We start from the raw sequence: 25,375 nt of genomic DNA, 5'->3' as shown, positions 1-25,375 counted from the left end.
AACAATATGCTAGTTATATATAGTAAGATATGCTTTTCGAAGACTAACTTATTTCAGTTTTGGAATCATGTTAAATGAAAACAACACGCTAAATAATTTCATGCGTCCGAAGCGCTTTTCTGGAATTAACTTCATCAGGAACGCTCAATGCCGAATATTTGAAAGCCGAGGATCGATGGCGAAATTGAAATACTTTAGTAGAATATTTGCGTTTGAAAGTACTTGATCGTTTGTCCATAATATCATCGAACCAGATATAGTTTTACTGCTGTTTCGTTTTTAAAGTGTTAAACATGTAAAAAGGTTTTGAATGAACACTGTTTGCAATGTTACACTATGCAATTTTAATTAATAAATCATGCAATTGTTATAAGTTAAACATTAAATATTTCTGAAACTTCATTATATTAAGGATTGAATACCCTTCCTGAATACCTTAGTTTAACACCGGTGTTAGGTAGTGTTTTGTGGACTGTTGTTTGGCTATTCAACCCTTTTGCACTGGTAATGGTGGTATCTTTGTTTCTCCGTTTTATGGTTAAAACGTCCTCTTGATATTTTTTTTAAACAAAGGAAAGATAATCAATTTGTTTAAAGTTGAGTAACTATAAAAACTCACAACGGAACTCAATGTGTTTTGCAGAAAATCATCTTGTCGCTATGCCTGTCTGTCATTCATCTATCTTACTATATTTGAGTGAAAGTTTCGATTTTAATTTGCACTTAAAAGAATTTCACTCATAACTAACCAATTCGAGTTTGATAATAGACAATTCAAAATCACCGTAACAGCCCTTCAAGTGAACTTTTACATCATCTAGTTTTTTCGAATGTCCCCATGTCTATACACACCTCTAGTATTGCTGTAATAAAATCAAAAGAACACATTATAGGATGCAATGTATTAATATGTGAAAAATGGTCCTTGTGTTTTTGGATATAGTTTTAAGGGGAGTCCTTTTCAATCAGACTTTTTGATAAGATGCTATTTCAAACTAAAAAGGTGTGGCAAGCAATTTGTTTTTCGCCACTCAGGCACTCAAGGCGAGCACGCAACCACAAGACCACCACGGCGGTTCAAGATATTGAAGTATCAAAGGTTTGACCCCAGTTACCCACCTAAAGTATGAACCCCTCGTGTATGATTCCTTTTAATCTTTATAACATTTTCAAGAATTGTGTTTCTTCAACATAAATTTGACACATTTATTTTTCTAACTAAGAACAGGTAGAAAGCATGATGGCATTTTGTATAAATAAAGGATTTTATTTTGTTTAAGGTGAATAACAGTTGACTCTTATACACATATTTTGGTTTTAAACCTTTTTTTTTATCATTTTCACTGGATTTTTTTTAGAAAAAAAACACTTTATATTAAAAATACACCATAAATATTTTAAAGAGCAGATGATAAGTGACTGCTCATCCCTGGTCTAAAAGATTTTCTCGTTTTCATACACTGTTTTATTACTCAGAAGACATTATGTGTAAACATGCTCACATCTTGAACAATAAGTTATTGGACGTCCTTGGTGTTTGATCTTGATTTAACGGACGAATATTTGACGACCGGGCTGAAAGATAATACAGGTGATACGCTTAAGATTGGTATATAACTTAGCCGTATGTTAGGTGGAAGCATGAAGAATGAACTGTTATGGTTAATGTTACTCGCCTATATATGGATGTGGGCATTCATGGTTGTGCACTAAAACTCACACGGTTAAAAAATAAATAAACCAAACGGACTTGTTATTACAAGTATGTGAACGGAGTAACCCTAGATATGTATATAAACTCAAATGATTGGAATATCAATCGTTACAACTGGATTGTTACGGCAATCATATAGACTTAGGCATTCCAACAGAAAATTGTTTACAACTTTTTTACCGATGAGCGTGTGTTTGGTCTAAATTTTGAGAGTTTTCCTATGCAGCTCTTGAAGAAAAGCACCTTTCAGGATAAATGTTGTATCATATTCTAACATTCCTATTTCCTAAGTTTTATAAAGATATGCCAAGTGGGGTTGCGGTGACGAAAATAAAAAAAAATATGTGATTTTCCTTTTTTGTCAGCTTTATTCGTTTCAAGTGATATTCGTCGGACAAAGCGGCATAACTCAGATCTATATTAGTAAAAACTGTATGAATTAAAGAATAAGAATATTTATTATTCCAATCAAGGGCCCTTGATGGGTACACAAAACAATACATTGTGATTTGTAACAGAAAAACATTTTTTTTTACATTGAAATGAAATATTAAAAGTTCAGATAGATGTTATCATGATAGAGCTACATATATTTCTTCATTTTATACAAGTCATATACATTTAATTCCAGGCAGGACCAAAACCAAAAAATCCTTACAATTATCATTGTTATTACATATATTAATTTACATTTCGTCTAATATTCTAAACCAATATTTCAACATTGATAATACAACTTAAAAATATAAAGGGAATCTACCAAGCTCTCCTAGCACAGCTAAGTTATAAGACTTTTTGTTTACAACTAAAATATACTTCATATATCTTAAATTGGATTTATCTAAAAAATCATTCATATAATTGTGCTGTAATGAATATTCACTCTCTTTCTGGCATGCTGCAGGGTTAGTTTTAAACATACCTGTCATTTCAATGCCATACATTAAAATGGGTTTTATTGTATGGTCATATATATGTAATAGAGTAGAAATACTTGGACTGGAAGATGATAAAGATCTTTGCAATTTGAATTCAGCTTTTAGTGATTTTTTGTACAATTCTTCCTTTCCTTGCTTAAAAAGTCCACTAGATATAAATTTTAAACTTAAATACTTATAACTGTTAACACATTCTATTGTACCTTTTTCGAAATAAAAATATTCTTTTAAAATTTACAAGGTTTGTTAAATATAATAACTTTGGTTTTAGATAGATTGACCTCTAAACACCATTAATACAAAATCTGGATATACCATCAAGTCGTTTTTGAGGACCTGCCTTGGAACTAGAAAAAAAACCAATATCATCTGCATACATAAGGCAGTCAATTCTGCGGCAATTTATATCAACAGCATCTGGGCTTTCATTAAATGCATCCGGTAAATCATTTATAAAAATCTTGAAAAGGTTGGGACTCAAAACGAATGCACGTGTTTTACTACTATAGGTACCCAATACAATAAAAATGAAACAAAAATGAACAAAATATGATGCCTTTATGATATTTACAATCTGTGTAAAGGAACATATTGATACATTTTGAATAGTTTTTGTTTTACTATTACAAATATATATGGGTGTAGTGGCCAAGTGGTCTAAGTAGTTCAACTACTGTATCACTAGTGGGTCAACAATGGGGTTGTGGGTTCGAACTCCGCACGTGGCAGATGCATTCGACTCCAATCTTAATTAACTAGAACAAGGCCATGCGTTTCTCAGACTATTTATGACGTCTTTTTACTAAATCTGTTGGACTTGTACTGATTGATATTTTAGTGTGGAAGAACATGATTTATTTATTAGTTGTAATTCGCTTTGAACTAGCTTTCAGTAACTGCAAATACTCTTATTGCGGCGCTTTGTTTCTATTGTTTTTATGTTAGTTGTTTTTGTGCCTCGTACCGATATTTTGAGTTGCTACAGATTTTTACAATTTGTTCTGACGTTGTGCTGTTACACCGCTATCCCAGGTTAAAGGAGGGTTGAGAGCCCACGAACATGTTTAAACCCGTCACATTCTGTATGTGCCTGTCAAAAGTCAGGAGCCTGTAGTTCAGTGGTTGTCGTTGGTTCATGTCTGTCATATTTGTTTTTGATACATTGTTTTGTTATAAACTAGGCCGTTGGTTTTTTTGTTTGAACTGATTCACATTTTTTTTATGTCGGGCCCTTATAGCCGACTATACGGTATGGCTTTCTCGTTGTTGAAGGTCGTACGGTTGCCTATAATTGCTTAAATCCACTTCATTTGAACTGTGGTTGGTTGTTGTCTCAGCGGCAATCGTTCCACATCTTTATATTTTTCTATTTATAGGATGTTATGTTTTCTGTCGAAGGTTGGGGGATTTCTCCGGGCACTCCGGCTTCAAACACCAATAAAAACTGACCGCCTCAAAAGAGCCAATATTCAGGAAAGTGGCAAAAACCACCAATCAATCAATATGTTATAACACTCACACTATCAGAAAACCAATTTATTACGACACAACTTTTTTATTGCTAGAAATATATGGGCGTCTGTTTCCATGAATATGCACTAACCTCACATAATCAGAAAACCAATGAACACATCTGACCTGGTATTACAAGTATATTGGTGTTGGTAACCCCGAATATACACTATACCTCACAAGACCAGAAAACCAATGACCATAACTGACTTTTCATAACAAGTATATGAGTGAGGGAATCCATGCATATGCACTAATACACGATCAGAAAAACCAATGAACAAATCCGACTTGGTATAAGTATATGGGTGTTGGTATCCCTGAATATGCTTTAAACCTCAGAAGATCAGATAACCAACGAACACATCTGACTTGGTATTACAAGTACATATGTATATGGGTGTTGGTATCCCTGAATGTGCACTGTACCTCACAAGATCAGAAAACCAATGAACACATTTGACTTGGTATTACAAGTATATGGGTGTTGGTATCCCTGATTATGCACTTTATCTAACAATATCAGAAAACCAATGAACACATTTGACTTGGTGTTACAATTATATGGGTTTTGGTATCATTGAATATGCACTATGCCTCACAAGATTATTAAACCAATGAACACATCTGACTTGGTAGTACAAGTATATGGGTGTTGGAATCCCGGAATTAGCACTTATACACGATCAGAAAACCAATGAACACATCTAACTTAGTATTAAAAGTATATGGGTGGTGGTATCCCTGAACGTGGACTAATACTCACAAGATCAGAACACAAATGAACACATCCGACTTGGTATCAAAACTATCTACTAATAGGTGTTGGTATCCCTGAATATGCACTATAACTCACAAGATCAGAAAAACAATGAACTCATCTGACTTGGTATTACAAGTAAATGGGTGTTAGTATCCCCGAATATGCACTGTACCTCACAAGATCAGAAAAACAATGAACTCATCTGACTTGGTATTACAAGTAAATAGGTGTTAGTATCTCAGAATATGCACTACACCTCACAAGATCAGAAAACAAATGAACATATCTGACTTGGTAGTACAATTATTCGGGTGTGGGAATTCCTAAATATGAACTATACCTCATAAGATCAAAAAACCAATGAACACATCTGACTTGGTAGTACAAGTATATATTGGTGTTGGTATCCCTGAATATGCATTATACCTCACAAGATCCGAAAACCAATGAACACATCTGACTTAGTATTAAGCGTATATAGGTGTTGGTATCCCTGAATATACACTATAGCTCGCAAAATCAGAAAAACAATGAACACATCTTACTTGGTATCAAAAGTATATACTAATAGGTATTGGTATCCTTGAATATGCACTATACCTCTCAAGATAAAAAAACCAATGAACACATCTGACTTGGTAGTACAAGTATATATTGGTGTTGGTATCCCTGAATATGCATTATAAACTCACAAGATCCGAAAACCAATGAGCACATCTGACTAAGTATTAAAAGTATGTAGGTGTTAGTATCCCTGAATATACACAATATCTCGCAAAATCAGAAAATACAATGAACACATCTGACTTGGTACAAGTATATGGGTGTCGAAATCCCTAAAATATGCACTATACCTCACAAAGTCAGAAAAACAATGAACTCATCTGACTTGGTATTACAAGTAAATGGGTGTTTGTATCCAAGAATATGCAGTATACCTCACAAGATCAGAAAAACATTGAACTCATCTGACTTGGTATTACAAGTAAATGGGTGTTGGTATCCCTGAATATGCACTGTACCTCACAAGATCAGAAAAACAATGAACTCGTCTGACTTGGTATTACAAGTAAATAGTTGCTAGTATCCAAGAATATGCACTATACCTCACAAGATCAGAAAATAAATGAACACATCTGACTTGGTAGTAAAATTATTCAGGTGTGGGAAATCCTAAATATGCACTATACCTCACAAGATCAAATAAACAGCTGTGCCATGAGCGCATGATACGCCCGTCGCATTTTTTACGAATAAAGTTCAATAACTTCTCAATGTCATATCAGAAATTTGTGAAAAACTAAAGGGAGGTTACCTTAGTTGACATAAACCAGTCACCAAAGTTTAATGAAAACTGCTCAAAGCACTTTAAAGGTATTGTCCGAAAACTAGAAAATCACCCCTTTTTATGAATAAAATCCCATTCACAAGATCAGAAAAACAATGAACTCGTCTGACTTGGTATTACAAGTAAATAGGTGCTATAAGCCAAGAATATGCACTATACCTCACAAGATCAGAAAATAAATGAACACATCTGTCTTGGTAGTACAATTTTTCAGGTGTGGGAATTCCTAAATATGCACTATACCTCAGAAGATCAAATAAACAGCTGCGCCATGAGCGCATGGTACGCCCGTCGCATATTTTACGAATAAAGTTCAATAACTTCTCAATGTCATATCAGAAATTTGTGAAAAACTAAAGGGAGGTTACCTTAATTGACATAAACCAGTCACCAAAGTTTAATGAAAACTGATCAAAGCACTTTAAAGGTATTGTCCGAAAACTGGAAAATCCCCCCTTTTTTAATGAATAAAACTCCATAACTCGGAAACATCTAATCTAAAATTTATAAAAAACAAAAGGGAGCTCATGTCAATAGATATAAACAATCGACCAAAGTTTCTTGCAAATTGGTGAAAATTTTTATAAAAAACGAAAGGTAGCTCACATCAATAGATATGAACAATTCAGCAAAGTTTTATGCAAATTGGTTGAAGCGTTTTTGAGTTAATGTCCGACATGTTGACGACGGACAACGGTATACCATAATACGTCCCGTGAACGGGCGTATAAAAACCAATGAACACATCTGACTTGGTAGAACAAGTATATATTGGTGTTGGTTTCCCTGAATATGCATTATACCTCACAAGATCCGAAAACCAATGAGCACATCTGACTTAGTATTAAAAGTATATAGGTGTTGGTATCCCTGAATATGCACTATATCTCGCAAAATCAGAAAACAGTGAACACATCTGACTTGGTACTACAAGTATATGAGTGTGGAAATCCCTAAATATGCACTATACGTCAAAAGGTCAGGAAAACAATGAACTCATCTGACTTGGTATTACAAGTAAATGGGTGTTGGTATCCCTAAATATGCACTATACCTCACAAGGTCAGAAAAACAATGAACTCATCTGACTTGGTATTACAAGTAAATGGGTGTTGGTATCCCTAAATATGCACTATACCTCACAAGGTCAGAAAAACAATGAACTCATCTGACTTGGTATTACAAGTAAATGTTTGTTGGTATCTCTAAATATGCACTATACCTCGCAAGGTCAGAAAAACAATGAACTCATCCGACTTGGTATTACAAGTAAATGGGTGTTGGTATCTCTAAATATGCACTATACCTCACAAGGTCAGAAAAACAATGAACTCATCTGACTTGGTATTACAAGTAAATGGGTGTTGGTATCCCTAAATATGCTCTATACCTCACAAGGTCAGAAAAACAATGAACTCATCTGATTAAGTATTACAAGTAAATGGGTGTTAGTATCCCTGAATATGCACTGTACCTTACAAGATCAGAAAAACAATGAACACATCTGACTCGGTCTCAAAAGTATATACTAATAGGTGTTAGTATCCCTGAATATGCAATATTCCTCTAAATATCAGAAAAACAATGAACACATCTGACTTGGTATTACAAATAAATGGGTGTGTGTATCCCTGAATGTGCACTATACCTCACAAGATCAGAAAAACAATGACCTCGTCTGACTTGGTTTTACGAATATATGGGTGTTGGTATCCATGAATATGCACTGTACCTCACAAGATCAGAAAACCAATGAACACATCTGACTTGGTATTACAGGTATATAGGTGTTGCTATTCCTGAATATCACTGTCCCTTGCAAGATCAGAAAACCACTGAACACATCTGACTTGGTGTTACAAGTATATGGGTGTTGGTGTCCTTGAATATGCATTATACCTCACAAGATCAGATAACCAATGAACACTTCTGTTTTGGTATTATAATTATGGGTGTTGGAATCCTTGAATATGCATTATTCCTCACAAGATCAGATAACCAATGAACACTTCTGTTTTGGTATTAGAATTATGGGTATTGGTATCCCTGAATCAGCAGTAATACACGGATCAGAAAACCAATGAGCATATCTGACTTGGTATTATTAGTATATTGGTGTTGGTATCCTTGAATATGCACTCTGGGTGCGGAATTTTCTCGCTGCATTGAAGACCCATTGGTGGCCTTCGGCTGTTGTCTGCTTTTTGGTCGGGTTGTTGTCTCTTTGACATATTCCCCATTTCCATTCTCAATTTTACTATTCCTCATAATATCAGAAAAATCAATGGACACATCTGACTTGGTATTGCAAGTATATGGAAGTGTGAATTTCCTGAATGTGCACTAATACTCACACTATCAGAAAAGCAATGATCATTTCTGACTTGTTATTATAAATATACGGGTCTGGTCATCCCTGAATAAACAGTAAAACTCACACATATAAAAGACAATGAACACAGTAAAGGCAACAGTAGTATACCGGTGTTCAAAAGTCATAAATCGATTGAGGGAAAACAAATCCGGGTTACAAACTAAAATCGAGGGAAACACATCAACTAGGAACAAAGGAACAACAGGAACACTGAAGTGCAACAAAAACAAATGCCAACATACATAGAAATGAACTATTTGATAACAACTGTTATTCCTGACTTGGTACAGGACATTTTAAGAAAAAATGATGGGATGAAACTGGTTTAATGGCTAGCCAAACCTCCCGCTTTATGACAATGTTAAAAAATATCGCTAAAATGACAACACTACATGACAGAAATACAGCACAAACACACGCAAGAACATTCATCACAGAGAAACACACAAACAAATAATATAATAGTCGACACAACAGGATATCCCTGAATATGCACTTAAACTGGTGATGGTAAAGCACCTAGAGGACATCATATAACCTTCAATAATGGTCAATGGTGCAGACTTAGTATTACAAGTTGTAATTCAGCCTAAAGTCTAGACAAGATATGAATAAAGTTATCACTCAGACATCATCTGAATCGAATACCAACTTTTCATTGAACAAAAACATGAAGAGGCAATAACAATTTTTGATTTTTTTAACTTCAGAATTTGGATTTTACACTAATACTGTATATCAGGGTTTTTTTTATGCCTCGGTTTATTTCGTCTTGTACTGTTAAAAACTATGATTAACATATTTTTTCAATCTTTATCATGAACAGACCTAGAAAAATCGTCATTATACTATTGCACATGCTTGTTCGAGTATTTATATTTATGTTTATATCAGGTCAAATGACCATCAGCATACTACAGAATATTTGTAGTATTATAAATCAAATATAAAAATTTGAGTCAAATTGGTGAATATGAATTTGACACCTAATTACACTTTAAACTTGAGCAAACAATAACAAATATGAGACAATATCTGAAAATGTCTAATTTTTGGCAATAGGAATAAACTGCTTCGCTGAGCGCAGCTGGATACGCCCGCAGAGGTCTAACCCTGAACAGTTGGGGCAAAAATGGACACAATATTCAAGCTAGATACAGGTCTGAATTTGGATTGTAATTAAATATTTGACATACATCTATTATAGGTTTCTGAATAAATGTAGTCAGAGAACTTGAAGTTGGTTATATGAATTGAATTTATATTCAATTAAAGATTTCTTGCTGTTGTGCAATACACTGTGCTGTTGCGCAATACTTAGTAAATCTGTTGTCAGACTATAAACAAATAAAATTTATAAAATTCTAAAGGGAGCTTACATCAATAGATATAAACAATTCACCAAAGTTTCATACGAATTGTTGAAAGCATTTTTGAGTTTTTGTCTGAAAACTGGAAAATCCCCCTTTTTTAATGAATAAACCCCATAATTCGGAAATGTAAAATCTAAAATTTATAAAATTCTAAAGGGAGCTTACATCAATAGATATCAACAATTCATCAAAGTTTCATGAGAACTGCTGAAAGCATTTTTGAGTTATTGTCCGAAAACTGGAAAATCCCCCTTTTTTTATGAATAAAACCCCATAACTCGGAAACGTAAAATTTAAAATTTATAAAAATCCAAAGGGAGCTCATGTCAATAGATATAAACAATTAACCAAAATTTCTTGCAAGTTGGTGAAAGCATTCTTGAGTTATTGTCTGAAAACTGGAAAATCCCCCTTTTTTTAATGAATAAAACCCCATAAATCGGAAACCTAAAATCTAAAATTTATAAAAAACGAAAGGGAGCTCACGTCAATAGATATAAACAATTCACCAAAGTTTTAAGCAAATTGGTTAAAGCGTTTTTGAGTTAATGTCCGACATGTTGACGACGGATGGACAGACGGACGGACGGACAGACGGACGTACAACGGTATACCATAATACGTCCCGTAAACGGGCGTATAAAAACCAAAACAAAATGTCTTTAGAACCAGTATTTTGTTAGCACAAATCGAAGAACAAACATTGAGGATTCAGGAACTATTGTCTGTAATTCAAACAATTGTTAAATGTGGTAATAATATCAATTTTAATAAAATGCTTCGCAGAGCGCAGCCTGATACGACCGCAGAGGTCGAACCTTGAACAGTTGGGGCAAGTTTGGACACAACATTCAAGCTTGATACTGTCTGAATTTGGATTGTGATCAAATTTTTGACATAATATAGGTTTCTGACACAAAATAAATGTGGTCAAAGAGCTTAAAAATTTGAAATGGGACATTCATTTTACCTAGAATGGTCTGATATCCAAAATCTAACAACATGGTTAGATTCAGCATATAATAAAACACCAAAAATTTAATTTTAGTTGAAATCAATCAAAAGTTTAATTTTGGACCCTTCAAACCTTAATATGGACTAATTTGAAAACAGGGCCCAAAATAAAAAATCTAAATGCACAATAAGATTCAGCATATCATACAGCCGCAATCATTCAGTTTTTGATGAAATCAAACAAAGTTTAATTTTGGACCCTTTTGACCTCAATGTAGACCAATCTAAAAATGGGGCCCAATATCCCAAAAAGTAATACAAGGTAAGAACCCCCAAAAATTAAAGACTTTAAATTAATCCCATTGAAATTGGTTAAAAGATTTGTATTTATTTTCAATTGAAGATTTCTTGCTATTGCACAAACCGGTGCAATTGAAGATTTCTTCCTATTGCGCAATACTGTGCAATTGAAGATTTCTTGCTATTGCGCAATACTGTGTAATTGAAGATTTCTTGCTATTGCGCAATACTGTGCTATTGTGCAATACTGTGCTATTGAGCAATACTGTGCTATTGCGCAATACTGTGCAATTAAAGATTTCTTGCTATTGCGCAATACTGTGCAATTGAAGATTTCTTGCTATTGCACAATATTGTGCAATTGAAGATTACAAAAACTTTGAAGAAAAAAAATATGAACCCCAAAAAATTGGAAAAAAAAAATCCCCCCCCCCAGTACAATTTTAGAGAGATCCATACACTTACATACAAGTTATTGTCTGGAAACTAGAAAAAATGCAATGAAGTTTATTAAACTAAAGTTATTAGCAAATTTCCAATGGAATTTATTAACAATAAAGTTTTTGGCAAATTTCCATTATACATAATTTAAAAGCAGTTTAGGTGAGATAAACAAAAACGCTTCATCAGAAACATTTTATATTGGCAAATTTCCAATGAAGTTCATTAAACTAAAGTTTTTGGCAAATTTCCAATGGAATTTATAAATAATAAAGTTTTTGGCAAATTTCCAATATACATAACTTAAAAGCAGTTTAGGTGAGATATTCAAATGAGTTTCAATTACCAACCTTACACTGCCTTTAAAATTATGTTTTGTACTTAGGTAATTGTCCATTAACCTGGAAACCCTTTTCCCCCCCTTTTTTGCACCTTATTCCTTAACGGTTTGAGCCATAACTCCCAAAGACAATTCTTACCATTCCTTTGTGGTATTCCAATATCCAAAATCTAAATACATGGTTAGATTCAGCATATCAAAGAACCCCAAGAATTCAATTTTTGATGAAATCAAATAAAGTTCAATTTTGGACCCTTTAAACCTCAATGTGGACCAATTTGATAAACGGGCCCAAATATCAAAAATCTAAATACATGGTTAGATTCAGCATATCGAAGAACCCAATATATTCAATTTTTGTTGAAATCAAACAAAGTTTAATTTTGGACCCTGATTTGGACCAACTTGAATACTGGGTCCATAATCAAAAAACTAAGTTCATGTTTAAATTCAGCATATCAAAGAACCCCAAGAATTCAATTTTTGTTAAAATCAAACTAAATTTAATTTTGGACCCTTTGGACCTTAATGTAGACCAATTTGAAAACGGGACCAAAAATTAGGAATCTAAATACACGGTTAGATTAGGCAATTACCCCCAAAATCAATCCCAGCCTTCCCTTTGTGGTATGGTACCTTGCAGTACAATTTCAGAGAGATCCATACACTTGAACACAAGTTATTGTCTGGAAACTAGAAAAATGCTTATTTTTGCACCCTTTTTGGCCCCTTTTTCCTTAACGTTTAGGGCAATTACCCCCAAACTCAATTCTAGCTTTCCCTTTGTGATATGGAACCTTGTAGTACAATTTCAGAAAGATCCATACACTTACACACTAGTTATTGTCATGAAACTAGAAAAATGCTTGTTTTTTGCCCCTTTTTTGGCCCCTAATTCCTAATATTTTGAGGCAATTACCCCCAAAATCAATCCCAGCATTCCCTGTGTGATATGGAACCTTGTGGTACAATGTCAGAGAGATTCATACACTAACACACAAGTTATGTCTGGAAGTTACAAAAATGCTTATTTTTGGCCCCTTTTTGGCCCCTAATTCCTTAACTGTTGGTACCATAACCCCCAAAATCAATCCCCACCTTCCTTTTGTGGTATTGAACCTTATGGTAAAATTTCATAGAGATCCATTTACTTAAACTAAAGTTAGAGTGCGAAAACCAATGTGTCTTCGGACGACGACGACGACGTCAACGTCATACCAATATACGACCGCAAAAATTTTTTGCGGTCCTATAAAAATGGTACCAAAAATTCCAGTTCTTTCCTGTTACCAAAGTGAATCAATTTAAAAAGTTTCTAATGGGAATAAAAAATAAGTTGAAGATACTTTATCTGGTTAACTAGTATATCATACAATATTTTATCAAATGCCAATTATTTATTTTAGCATTAACAATACAAAAGGTTAAGAAATATACTAAAATAAAGTCCGATATGTCGGTAACATGAAAGAATCATGAGTAACAGGACAGAGTTGGTAACAGGAAGGAATTATTTTTTCAAAACAATTCATTTATTTCATAGTTTATGAAAAATACATCATTACAAATTGGTCATTTATCTTTTAAAACTTTATTTGCAAGATGAAAAATCTGCCTAGGTAATGAAAAATTCAAAAATAAATTCCTTTCTGTTACCCTCTACTATACTATAATTGCACAATGTTCTCTGCTGTTATCAAAAGTCAAAAACCTGTCTTTTCATTCAAAATACTGTATATTATGTTGAGATTTATTTAATGAATTGTGTGGAAGTTTACTTCCATCTACATATCAATTTAATAAGATACTATAAAAACACATTTAATGTTATAGTGCTGACAATCAAATATTCTCAGAAGGTACACAAAAAGGCTGTAACAGGAGAGAACAACAAAATTATTGTTCACTAAATTCTTATCTTGGTGAGCTCGAAATTTTCAAACTGGATGCCATTCAAACTTTACGTGTGGAGTCATACATTTAGGAAATGATGCTCTTCTCATTAGTTATAATAAAAACAGACCAGTAAAGGACAAGTTTCTTATATGATCTATCATATTTGTGAAAATCGGAAGCCTATTTACTTAATTTGGATATTCTTTGAATGATTTAGTTGTCAGAAAACAACACGGGACAACATGATTTTTTGGGGGGTTGAACATTCAAATTATAATATTTTATTGGAAGAAATATAAGAAGGAGTGTTTAATTGGCAATAGTTGGTGCAATATATACTCTAGTTAATACTGAAACTTAAAATTTTCCAAAAAGATAGTTGAATAGAAAAATAATTGCCGGTAAAAGATGGAACCAGGAAATTAGACTTTTTGAGATATTGTCTCATATATATTTTTTATTTTCTAAATTACTATTGAAGAATATTTGTAAACTAGACATGTTCTTGTGTAAACATGTTAAAGTAGTCAAATTTTGAAAACATTCTTAATCTAACACCGCCACATTTTGTATGTGCCTTTCCCAAGTCGGGAGCCTTTAATTTAGTGGTTGTCTTTTGTTACAGTATATCATATTTAATTCATTTGTTGTTTTGTACATAATTCAGGCCATTTGTTTTTTCATTTGAATTGTTTTTACTTTTTTTTTTAATGTCAGGACCTTTAATAGCTTGCTATGAAGTATGGATTTTGGTCATTGTTGAAGGAGGTTTGGTGACCTATAATGCTTAATTCTTCATCATTTGATTGTCAAATTGGCATTTATTCCACATCTCCTTATTTTATATATAAATATAAAACAACCATATGAAACATTATTTTAATGAATCAACCATACTATTATAAAAAAAAATTTCACAGCTTTAAAACACAACAGCATTAGGCTTAATTTGATGTATTACAATAAACAATGAAAAAAAAATGCAATAACTAGGTGGGTTCTTAAAAGAGTCATATTTTCACAGTGAAAAAGAGCATACAATTCTAGAGAAAATGCATAAAGCCAATACAAAAATCCTGTCTGCTCACTTTGCTGTCAAGTTCTAATATTTATGATTGTACAATATTTAATATAAATTGGACAATGAGGAGATAACTCATCCAGAACAGCAGATGTGCTTACCTCTATAAATCCTCAATACTTTGTGCAGTATAAAAAGCATATATTTATATAAACAAATAATATATATACAAATATATATATACAAAATTTAAAATTTCATTTATTACTCTCACTGATTGCAACCTGTAGCAGAAATCATAATCTGTAATTAATCTATTGTAATTCATCCCTTTTTTTCAAGAAATATACAGTAATCTGTAATTGTCATAATTTTCGATTTACATGTTCATAGTGTAATTTAATCAATAATCTAAAGATGATCAAGTTCCCAAGTCCCGAAAAATGTGAAAAAATTCCTAAAACAGTTCCAAAATAGCAGGTGCACAACTTCAAAATATGTGCAATCTTCCTTTGAAGCATTGGGATCTAGAATGACACAATTTAGGAACCTACTTTTCCCTTCCCGCCCACCTGCTTATCTGCTCGACATCACCATACTATAAGTCAGTTTTGGATTTTGTCCAACCTGGCCAAAAAGAATATAAAGTGCTGTAAACAATGCACCAAAGCATTTAAATTCTTGTTCAGTAATAGATGCATGTATCCCATTTATTTTGTAGCATATAATTGACAGTAATCGAAAAAAAAACAAAAAAAAAACAAAAGCAATGATATTACCTTGATCAAGTAATCTATTGTTATTAATTAATTACAAAAATGAAATACTCCGTCAGAGGCAGGTTGATATGACAGCAGAGGTCAAACGCTGAACAGTTGGGGCAAGTATGGACACTACATTCAAGCTTTATACAGCTCTGAATTTGGATTGTGATTAAATATCTGACACAGCATGGTTTCTGACACAGAATGAATGTGGTCAAAGAACTGCAAAAAATTGAAATTACGGTCCAATATCCAAAATCTTAATACATGGTTAGATTCAGCATATCCAAGAACGCGGTACACCAAGAATTTAATTTATTTTATTTATTTATGGACAATAATAGCTTAGTATTAAAGGGGTTTGCATCATCAAAAAAAAATATATTTAGAATCTGAAAATTAATTTATACAGAATAACAAACAAACCTACCACAAAGTTCTTCAAAAAAGATTACCAAAAAAAAAAAAGAAAAAAAAACAATTATCGAAATATCATTCCTCATTAATACAAAGTTTTTAAAAAATATATATAAAAATTACCTCTAATTATTTTTCAAAAAATCTAATCATGAACAATAAATTTCAAACTACATCTATACATAATTTCTTCTCTAAAATTATATTTGATGCTGTATCTATTTTTAACTATGACTCAACTTACAATTTCTATTAATTGTGCAATATAACTCTGAATTTGGATTCTGATTAAATAATTAACATAGCAGTTTCTGACACAGAATGAATGTGGTCCAAGTACTGAAATAATTTGAAATTAGTCATTAACATATTATGGTCCATAATCCAAATCTAAATAGATGATCAGAATCACCATATCAAAGAACCCCCAAGACCTTTTTTTTTAAGAAATCAAACAAAGTTTAATTTTGGACCATTTGGACCTCAATATTGACCAATTTGATAAAGGGGCCCAAAATCTAAATACATGGTTAGATTTAGCATATCAAATAACCCCATATATTCAATTTTTGTTGAAATCAAACAAAGTTTAATTTTGGACCCCGATTTGGACCAACTCAAAAAGGGGCCCAAATTCCAAAATCTAAATACATTGTTAGATTCAGCATATCAAAGAACCACAAGAATTCAAGACTTTGAATTAAACCACATTGAAACTGGTCAACAAATAAGCAATTTATACAAAGTATTAGAAAAGTATTGTTATTGGCCCCTTTTTCCTAAACAGTTAGACCCTCAAAAAAATCCCAACCTTCCTTTTTTGGTATAGAACCTAGTGGTACAATTTCATAGAGATCCATAGACTTAATACTGAAGTAATTGTCTTGAAACCAGAAAATCTTATTTTTTGGCCCCCAATTAATAAATGATTTAGGCCATAACCCCTAAAATCAATCCCAACCTCCCTTTTTGAGGTATGGAACCTTGTGGTTCAATTTCATAGAGATCCATACACTTATACACAAGTTATTGTCCTGAAACAAGAAAAATGCTTGTTTTTGGCCCCTCATTCCTTTACTTATAACTATACGACAGCAAAATTTTTGCAGTCATATAATCATAGTAATGGATTATTTAGCCAAACCATGCCCCTCAATGATATGAACATGGAGCTTTGGAATTACGTAAGTTTCTGCATGATAAATGTGTATTTCATCCATTTCTGTCCAACGATAAGAATGAAGAGACCTTATATTTGACCTCAACAGATTTAAATCATTATAATCTGATCTAAACTCATAAATCTTAATTTTGTTATTCGGAAGTCCACAAAAATTTTGAAGTACTTTCTTCAAATCTTTGACAGTTTGATCTTTTAAAATGTCCATCATTTCTTCTTTATCTTCATATTTGACCTTGATGTGATAATAAAGGTCAGGGGACAAATCAACATCCACAAGGTGTTTTAATTTTCCATGAATTTCCTCCAATTCATAAAATCTACAAAAATAAAACTTAATTTTAAAAAGATTGATATGTATAAATTTTAATTAACTAATCTATATGAAATGTTTCAAAGGAGATGAAACTGTTAATGGAAGACAATTGTGTAAACAGAATGCATTTTGAGCTGGTACCCTATCTGAAATAGAATTACTATTTGCTCTCTGTCTTTTAAATTTAAGAACTGATTTAAAGAAAATTAAACAAGGAATGTACTATGATTTATTCAAATAAATGTGGATAGTGTCATAACATTTGGTTGAGGCTAACTTAAGTAGAGAACAGAAACTAAAAATTCAGCAATTTTTTTATTTGTAAACAAGCATAACTCTAGAATGGTTGTGTATAAGTTTTATAACATTTGGTTGAGACAAACTAAAGTTAGAGAACAGAAACGAAAAATTCAGCAATTTTTATGCTTATTAATGGACATAACTCAAGAATGGTAAAACTGTCGCCACCAAATTTCGTACTTAATCTGTATTATGTAGTAATAAGCATTGTGTATAAGTTTCATAACATTTGGTTGAGGCAAACTAAAGTTAGAAAACAGAAACAAAAATTTGTACTTGATCTTAGTTTTGTGGTAATGAATATTGTGTATAGGTTTCATAATGTTTGTTTGGGGCAAACTTAAGTTACAGAATGGAAACTAGAAATTTTGCAATCTTTCGATTTATAAAGGTGCATAACTCAATAATGGCTAAAGTGACACTTCCTAAATTCAACTTGATCTGTGTTTTATCAGTGGAAGTCAAAATTGAACATTGCATTGTATAAAGCATTGATTGTAGTTGATTCAACTATAATCATGGACAAAGGAAGATAACTCCAATTTTAAAAATTACTTGATATTTAAAAGAAAATAAAAATTTTGCAATTTTTCCATTTATAAACAGGCATAACTCTAGAACGGTTAAAGTGACGCCACCAAAATTCAAACTTGATCTGTGTTTTGTGGTTATAAGCATTGTGTATAAGTTTTATAACATTTGGTTGAGGCAAACTTCAGTTAGAGAACGGAAACCAACTTTGGGACATACGAACAGACGGATAAGGGTAAAACTTAATGCCCCATACGCTACAGTGGGGGCATAAAAATGATAATGCTAAAGCAGTATTGGTTGCATGTCAATAATTCAACCTTATTTAAATCCGTATTTATGCAACCTTCTATTTTACTCTCATCTAGAGATGGATAATGCATGTGCTAACTAACTGCTAAGCATGTTCTTTTGTTAAAAAGAAAAGAATGTCAACATTGAAAAGTGAAACAAGAAAGCCACTGGGAAGAATAATTTTGTTGACTGATTTGACCCACAAAAAATCATTCTTTATACAGGTAAAAACAAAGATTTACATATTTTTCTAATCTATGACATGAAATCAAACAGAGCCAGAAAAATAGGCATTAAACATTCATATGTGTATTTAGATTAATATTTATGCTTATATCAGGTCAGATGACCATAGGCATTCCTTGGTGGTCATCATGATGGTTAATCAAATGGTGTCTTGTCTAAAATACAAACAAAATGCTAATACATTATAATGAGTCCATTCATTGTTAATTGTTTCTTTAGAACAATTTGTAATTTGGATATATCTTTTAGTATGTTATAAATCAAATATGAAATGCCTCTTTAATCTTGAGCTAAAAATAACTAATTTATTCCTTTTATTGTGAACTGTTATTGAAGAATATTCTACTTGACATGATCTTGTATTTCAATTGTATCAAACATGCTATTACCCTGTTAGGGAAGCTATTGAAAAAAAAAAATGTGGATTGCGTCTACATGTGGACACAGATGATGCCCCCGCTTGCATATCATATAGTTATAAAGGGAAATAACTGAAGAACGGTAAAAGTGACGCTACCCAAATTTGAACTTGATCTGAGTTTTGTGGTAATAAGCATTGTGTGTAAGTCTCATAACATTTGGTTGAGGCTAACTTAAGTAGAAAACAGAAACTAAGAATTCAGCAATTTTTCTATTTGTAAACACACATAACTCTAGAACGGTTGTGTATAAGTTTTATAACATTTGGTTGAGACAAACTAAAATTAGAGAACCGAAACGAAAAATTCAGCAATTTTTATGTTTATAAAGGACATAACTCAAGAATGGCAAAAGTGACGCCACCAAATTTCGTACTTAATCTGTATTATGTAGTAATAAGCATTGTGTATAAGTTTCATAACATTTGGTTGAGGCAAACTAAAGTTAGAGAACGGAAACAAAAAAAATGTACATTATCTTAGTTTTGAGGGAATGAATATTGTGTATAGGTTTCATAATGTTTGGTTGGGGCAAGCTTAAGTTACAGAATGGAAACTAAAAATTTTGCAATCTTTCGATTTATAAAGGGGCATAACTCAATAATGGTTAAAGTGACACTACCCATATTCAACTTGATCTGTGTTTTATCAGTGGAAGGCAAAATTAAACATTGCATTGTATAAAGCATCGATTGTAGTTGATTCAACTATAATCATGGACAAAGGAAGATAACTCCAATTTTAAAAATTACTTGAATAATGACATTGATATTTTTTGAAATTACATTTAGTTAAGACAAACTCAAGTTAGAGAACGGAAACAAAAAATTCAGCAATTTTTTCGTTTGTAAAGGGGCATCACCCTAGAACGGTAATCAAAGTGCTTGTAAGCACTGAATGGTAAAGATTGCTTTAATTTATCAGTAGGAAGTAAAATTGAATATTGCATTGTATAAAGCATTGGTTGTAGTTTATCCATTATGCACAAAGAAAGATAACTCCAATTTTCAAAGAAGACTTTAAAATATTTTTAGAAATGAAGGGTAAAAATTGCTTTAATTTATCAGTGGAAGGCAAAATTAAACATTGCATTGTATAAAGCATTGATTGTAGTTGATTCAACTATAATCATGGACAAAGGAAGATAACTCTAATTTTAAAAATGACTTGATATTTAGAAAAAAAAAAGAAAAATTTAGCAATTTTTCCATTTGTAAAGGGCACAACTCTAGAACAGTAAAAGTGACGGCACCAAAAATTCAAACTTGATCTGTATATTGTGGTAATAAGCATTGTGTATAAGTTTCATAACATTTGGTTGAGGCAAACTTAAGTAAGAGAACAGAAATGAAAAATTTAGCAATTTTTCCATTTGTAAAGGAGCATAACTCTAGAACGATAAAAGTGACGCCATCAAAATTCAAACTTGATCTGTATTAAGTGGTAATAAGCATTGTGTATAAGTTTCATTACATTTGGTTGGGGCAAACTAAAGTTAGAGAAAGGAAACCAACTTTGGGACGTATGTACGGACGGACAGACGGACAAGGGTAAAACTTAATGCCCCCTCCGCTACTTCGGGGGCATAAAAAAACATTTCACAGCTTGAAAGCACTATCATATAATAACATTATGCTTAAATTGATATTTTCAGTATATTTTTCATTTAACTTTCATATAATATATTCACCAAAATGAAGTCAATGAAGTCAGTAAGCTTAAAATTGTTTTTTTTCTTTTATATCCTTCAAACATTAAACTTTGAAATTTACTTGGCAGCAACATATAGGTTTCTAAGGTAATTCAATAATACAATACAAAGTCTATCACATGTTTGGATCTAACAGTATAACAAGTTTCATGATAACACAATAAACTATGTAAAAGTTTCAATGATTTTGTTGGGTTTTTAAAAGAGTCATAATTTCACAGTGGAAGGGAGCATACAATTCTAGATAAAATACATAAAGCCGTTAATCCTGCATGTTGTCAAGTTTGCACAAAATTTAATATAAATTGGACAAGGGGAGAGAACTTGTCCAGACAGACAGATAGGCATACTGATCATATATTCTCAGTAAAAACGCATATACATATATATTGGAATACAACCATAAACTTCATTCTTTTTTTTCTTTTTTTTCCACAATTTCGTAATCTCCCTTTGAAATAACTTTTGTTTTTACATCATAAATGTGTATTTCATCCAGTTCTGTAAAACGATAAGAATGAAGTGACCTTATATCTGATCTCATTAGATATAAATTTTCATAATCTGATTTAAACTCAAAAATCTTCATTTTGTCACTCGCAAGTCCACAAAAATTTTGAAGTTCTTTCTTCAAATCTTTGACTGTTTGATCTTTTAAAATGTCCATCATTTCTTCTTTATTTCCATATTTGACCTTGATGTGATAATAAAGGTCGTCGGGTGACAAATCAATATCCGCAAGGTGTTCTACTTTCCCATGAATTTTCTCCAATTCATAAAATCTACAAAAATAAAACTTACTTTTTCAAGGAGTGCTAATATGAAATTTAATTAACTAATTTTCATGAAAATGTTTCAAAGGAGATGAAACTATAAATGGATGACAAAAGTGTAAATAGAATGCATTTTGTGCTAGTACCATACAATACATGTATGTTGATATATGGTTAATAATCTCATCACTTGAAATAAAATTGCTATTTGCTCTCTGTCTTATAAATAAAATAAAATGCTCCGCTGGGCGCAGCTTGATACAACCGCAGAGGTCGAACCATAAACAGTTGGGGCAAGTATGGACACAACATTCAAGCTTGATACAGCACTGAATTTGGATTGTGATTAAATATTTGACACAGCATAGGTTTCTGTCACAGAATGAATGTGGTCTAAGAACTTAAAAAATTTTAATTTACCTATTCAAACCATATCATTATTATTTGCTTTTATATATAAATCAGAAATAACCCATTTATAAAATGGAAAATTTTAAAGAAAAAAAAATCCCTCCCCTAAATTTTTTGAACCACCTTATGATTCATCACCCCCAAACTCAGTCCCAGCCTTCCCTTTGTGGTATGGTACCTTGCAGTACAATTTCAGAGAGATCCATACACTTGAACACAAGTTATTGTCTGGAAACTAGAAAAATGCTTGTTTTTAGGCCCCTTTTTGGCCCCAAATTCCTAAACATTTAGGGCAATTACTCCCAAACTCAAACCCCGCTTTCCTCTTGTGATATGGAACCTTGTAGTACAATTTCATAAAGATCCATACACTCACACACAAGTTATTGTCCTGAAACTAGAAAAATGCTTGTTTTTTTCCCCTTTTTGGCCCCTTATTCTAAAATTTTGAGGCAATTACCCCCAAAATCAATCCCAGCCTTCCCTTTGTGGTATGGTACCTTGCAGTACAATTTCAGAGAGATCCATACACTTGAACACAAGTAATTGTCTGGAAACTAGAAAAATGCTATTTTTGGCCCCTTTTTCCTAAACGTTTTGGGCAATTACCCCCAAACTCAATCCCAGCCTTCCCTTTGTGGTATGGTACCTTGCAGTACAATTTCAGAGAGATCCATAAACTTGAACACAAGTCATTGTCTGGAAACTAGAAAAATGCTATTTTTGGCCCTTTTTTGGCCCCAAATTCCTAAAATTTTGAGGCAATTACCACCAAAATCAATCCCAGCATTCCCTTTGTGATATGGAACCTTGTGGTACAATGTCAGAGAGATCCATACACTAACACACAAGTTATGTCTGGAAGTTATAAAAATGCTTATTTTTGGCCCCTTTTTGGCCCCTAATTCCTTTACTGTTGGTACCATAACCCCCAAAATCAATCCCAACCTTCCTTTTGTGGTATTGAACCTTATTGTAAAATTTCATGGAGATCCATTCACTTAAACTAAAGTTAGAGTGCGAAAACCAATGTGTCTTTGGACGACGACGACGACAACGATGACGACGACGACAACGATGACGACGCCAACGTCATACCAATATACTACCAAAAAATTTTTAATTTTTGCGGTCGTATAAAAATTGAATCAAAGACGAGAAAATTAAAGAAGGAAAGTGAACTGATTACATACACCAAATATAGTAGACCTATTGCTTATAGTATCTCAGATATGGACTTGACCACGAAAACTTAACCTTGTTCACTGATCCATGAAATGAGGTCAAGGTCAAGTGAAAACTGTCTGAGAGGCATGAGGACCTTGCAAGGTAGGCACATACCAAATATAGTTATCCTATTACTCATAATAAGAGAGAAATCAACATTACAAAAAATATTAACTTTTTTTCAAGTAGTCACTGAACCATGAAAATGAGGTCAAGGACAATAGACATATGACAGACGGAAACTTCATATCATAAGGCATTTATATACAAAGTATGAAAAATCCAGGTCTTCTACCTTCTGAAATATTAAGTTTTTAAGAAGTAAGTTAACGCCGCCGCCGGATCACTGTCCCTATGTCGAGCTTTCTTCAACAAAAGTCGCAGGCTCGACAAAAACAAAGATTTACATATTTTATAAATCATTGACATGAAATCAAACAGACCCAAAAAAATAGGCATTAAACAATTTCATATGTGTATTTAGATTAATATTTGTGCTTATATCAGGTCAGATGACCATAGGCATTCCTTGGTGGTCATCATGATGGTTAATCAAATGGTGTCACGTCTAAAATACAAACAAAATGCTAATACATTATAATGAGTCCATTCATTGATAATTGTTTCTGTAGAACTTTTTGTAATTTGGATATATCTTTTAGTATGTTATAAATCAAATATGAAATGCCTCTTTAATCTTGAGCTAAAAATAACAAATTAATCTCTTTTATTGTGAACTGTTATTGAAGAATATTCTACTTGACATGATCTTGTATTTCAATTGTATCAAACATGCTATTACCCTGTTAGGGAAACATTTTTCAGCTTGAAAGCACTATCATATAATAACATTATGCTTAAATTGATATTTTCAGTATATTTTTCATTCAACTTTTATATAATATATTCACCAAAATGAAGTCAATGAAGTCAGTAAGCTTAAAATTATTTTTGTTCTTTTATATTCTTCAACTATTAAACTTTGAAATTTATTTGGCAGCAACATATAGGTTTCTAAGAAAACTCAATAATAATAAGTTTCATGATAACACAATAAACTATGTAAAAGTTTCAATGATTTTGTTGGGTTTTTAAAAGAGTCAAAATTTCACAGTGGAAGGGAGCATACAATTCTAGATAAAAAATTAAAGCCGTTAATCCTGCTTGTTGTCAAGTTTGCACAAAATTTAATATAAATTGGACAAGGGGAGAGAACTTGTCCAGACAGACAGATAGGCATACTGATCATATATTCTCAGTAAACATATATACTGGAATACAACCTTAAAGTTCATAAATGTGTATTTCATCCAGTTCTGTAAAACGATACGAATGAAGTGACCTTATATCTGATCTCATTAGATGTAAATTATTATCATGATAATAATCTGATTTAAACTCAAAAATCTTCATTTTGTCACTCGCGATTCCACAAAAATTTTGAAGTACTTTCTTCAAATCTTTGACAGTTTGATCTTTTAAAATGTCCATCATTTCTTCTTTATTTTCATATTTGACCTTGATGTGATAATAAAGGTCGTCGGGTGTCAAATCAATATCCGCAAGGTGTTCTACTTTCCCATGAATTTTCTCCAATTCATAAAATCTACAAAAATAAAACTTACTTTTTCAAGGAGTGCTAATATGAAATTTAATTAACTAATTTTCATGAAAATGTTTCAAAGGAGATGAAACTATAAATGGATGACAAAAGTGTAAATAGAATGCATTTTGTGCTAGTACCATACAATACATGTATGTTGATATATGGTTAATAATCTCATCACTTGAAATAAAATTGCTACTGTGTAT

At 32.2% G+C, this 25,375-nt stretch overlaps 1 protein-coding gene across 4 annotated transcripts in view; it reads right to left on the bottom strand.

Moving 5' to 3' along the window:
- Nucleotides 1-14,818: 14,818 nt before the first annotated feature.
- Nucleotides 14,819-25,375, bottom strand: part of LOC127700715 (tubulin-specific chaperone cofactor E-like protein) — a 31,596-nt gene continuing 21,039 nt past the window's right edge. Inside the window, exons 7-8 of one of the 4 annotated variants that reach the window (XM_052204316.1) lie at nt 21,554-21,934; nt 17,538-17,655 (exon numbers count right to left, since the gene is read on the bottom strand). In XM_052204316.1, the coding sequence (XP_052060276.1) occupies nt 21,562-21,934 (373 nt within the window). In that variant the 3' untranslated portion in view covers nt 17,538-17,655; nt 21,554-21,561. Of the gene's footprint in view, nt 17,656-17,863; nt 21,935-24,846; nt 25,170-25,375 lie in introns of those variants that run through there. The other 3 variants (XM_052204318.1, XM_052204317.1, XM_052204315.1) reach the window with 3 other exon arrangements.

This window comes from Mytilus californianus, unplaced genomic scaffold, assembly GCF_021869535.1.
Source record: "Mytilus californianus isolate M0D057914Y unplaced genomic scaffold, xbMytCali1.0.p SCAF_5, whole genome shotgun sequence".
Lineage (NCBI taxonomy): Eukaryota > Metazoa > Mollusca > Bivalvia > Mytilida > Mytilidae > Mytilus > Mytilus californianus.
The sequence above is the reverse complement of the archived record's forward strand: the minus strand, read 5'-3'. Positions and strand labels throughout refer to the sequence as shown.